This window comes from Priapulus caudatus, unplaced genomic scaffold (assembly GCF_000485595.1).
Source record: "Priapulus caudatus unplaced genomic scaffold, Priapulus_caudatus-5.0.1 Scaffold643, whole genome shotgun sequence".
Classification (NCBI taxonomy): domain Eukaryota; kingdom Metazoa; phylum Priapulida; class Priapulimorpha; order Priapulimorphida; family Priapulidae; genus Priapulus; species Priapulus caudatus.
Window position 1 is genome coordinate 122,073 of NW_014577704.1, and position 2,134 is coordinate 124,206.

Here is a 2,134-nt window from a genome sequence, read left to right on the forward strand (position 1 = left end):
TCTCGACTTGAGCCCATTCTGTGTTCAACTGAAACGAAGAAGCAGTATAAGTTCACACGACGATTCGCCATTCTGTGTTCAAATGAAACGAAGAAGCAGTATAGATTCAGGCGACTATGGCCCATACTGTGTTCAACTGAAACAAAGAAGCAGTATAGATAAGTTCACGCGACGATTCGCCATTCTGTGTTCAAATGAAACGACGAAGCAGTATAGATTCAGGCGACTATGCCCCATTCTGTGTTCAACTGAAACGAAGAAACAGTATAGATAGGTTCACGCGACCATTCGCCATTCTGTGTTTAAATGAAACGACGAAAAAGTATAGATAGGTTCACGCGACCATTCGCCATTAACGCAGAGACGAGCAGAATATACCACTATGCGGGGAAGCAGCGAGATCTACTACGAACAGAAACATTTTCACGTTGCCGTACCTAGACGTACGATAGACGTACATTGTGCGATTGCCAGCGAGCATATGTNCCCCCCCCCCATGCAATCCGCATCGCTACCCTCCCCCCTCTCCCCGTGCACTCCGCATCGCTACCATCCCTCTCGTGCAATCCCCATCCAGAGCGACTTCACTTGTGCTTCCCGGCGTCTATTATTCAGCAACACTCGCTCCATCAACTCACATTCCACGCACGACAAGTCCATGAACGACATTGTCCGCACGCGAGCTGTTTTCCGTACACGTTAGCGTACACGTACAGTACACGTTAACCGCCAGCAATAGGCCCTACACAACGTCTATGCTTGGCTATCGTACTCAAACATAATTATTTTGTATAAATAATAAATATACAAATAATAAAAATGAATTATAGCCCTTCCACCCAATCATAGGCTACACATAATTTAACCGCGGAAAAATTCTTTTTATTGCGGTAGAAATAATTTAACCGCGGTAAAATTACAGCCCTTTTTACCCAATCAGAGGCCTTGTTACGCATAATTTAACCGCGGATAAATAATTTTTACCCCTGTTAAATTATCCGTTTTTAGCCAATAAGAGGCCTCGTTACACATAATTTAACCGCGGATAAATTATTTTACCCCGGTTAAATTATTAGCTTCTAGCCAATCGGAGTTACACATAATCTAACCGCGAATAATTTTTGTAATTTCTGAGTAAGATGGCCAACCATAAACGCCAGCTGAGACCGCGGAGATGCCTCTCACTCATAGAAATAATATAGATAATATATAGATATATAAGTCTATCTATATTATTTCTATGCTCTCACTCGTTGCCGGTGCAGTGGCGTTCTGATACGGGTTCAAGCACGTCTGCATGTACGCGCATCGCTACAACACTCGCAGACCGTGTGACGCCCCGCATTCAGAGCTTCATGCTCAGCGCAAACCCCCTCCACCACCTCCCCCCGCCTCCCCCCGCTTCTCCCTCCCCCCGCCGACGCCGCCGCCTCCCCCCGCTCACCCCTCGCCCGCCTCCCACTCCCCCTTGCCCTCCCCCCGCTCCCCCCGCCGCCGCCTCCCCCGTCACCCGGTAATGAATAACAGGGCTTTGCGGGGGGAGGGGAAGGAGGGAAGGAAGGGAGGGGGAGGAGGGGAGGGCGAGGGGGAGTGGGAGGGGGCGAGCAGTGAGGGGACAGCCTCGTTCGTCACGATCACATCACGCCGCCATTGATGCTCGTCCGAGCATTAAGAGAATCCGCCCACACCGCATCCGCAGCCGCCCACCCCCGCAACCTCCCTAATCCCTGCCTGCCGCCGCTACTGCTGCTGCTGCTGCTGCTGCTGCTGCTGCTGCTGCTGCTGCTGCTGCTGCTGCCGCCGGCCGCCAAGCGGCCGCCCAGCCAATGCCGCCGCCGCGCCGCGCCGCTGCTGCTGCCTGCTTTTGTCTATCTTATCTATCTTATCTACTACTACTACTACCTACTACTGAACTGCTGCTAGCTTGGCTGCTGCTGCCACTGCTGCTACTGCTACCGCTACTACTACTGCTGCTGCTGCTGCTGCTGCTGCTGCTGCTGCTGCTGCTGCCGCTGCTGCTGCTGCGCGGGGAGATCGCTCTTGATTTATCCGAACTTTGTCGGAAGCTGAGCTGCGGGAGCGAGTGATGTCGACGGCCGGAATTCCGCTGAAAGTGCCGCCGCCGCCGCCGCCG

At 52.4% G+C, this 2,134-nt stretch overlaps 1 protein-coding gene across 1 annotated transcript in view; it reads right to left on the reverse strand.

Moving 5' to 3' along the window:
- The window catches only part of LOC106812397 (multiple PDZ domain protein-like), a 118,603-nt gene that overhangs the window by 93,509 nt on the left and 22,960 nt on the right, over nucleotides 1–2,134 (reverse strand). Inside the window, exon 3 of the mRNA XM_014816268.1 lies at nucleotides 8–28. Within this exon, the coding sequence (XP_014671754.1) occupies nucleotides 8–28 (21 nt within the window). The remainder of the gene's footprint in view (nucleotides 1–7; nucleotides 29–2,134) is intronic.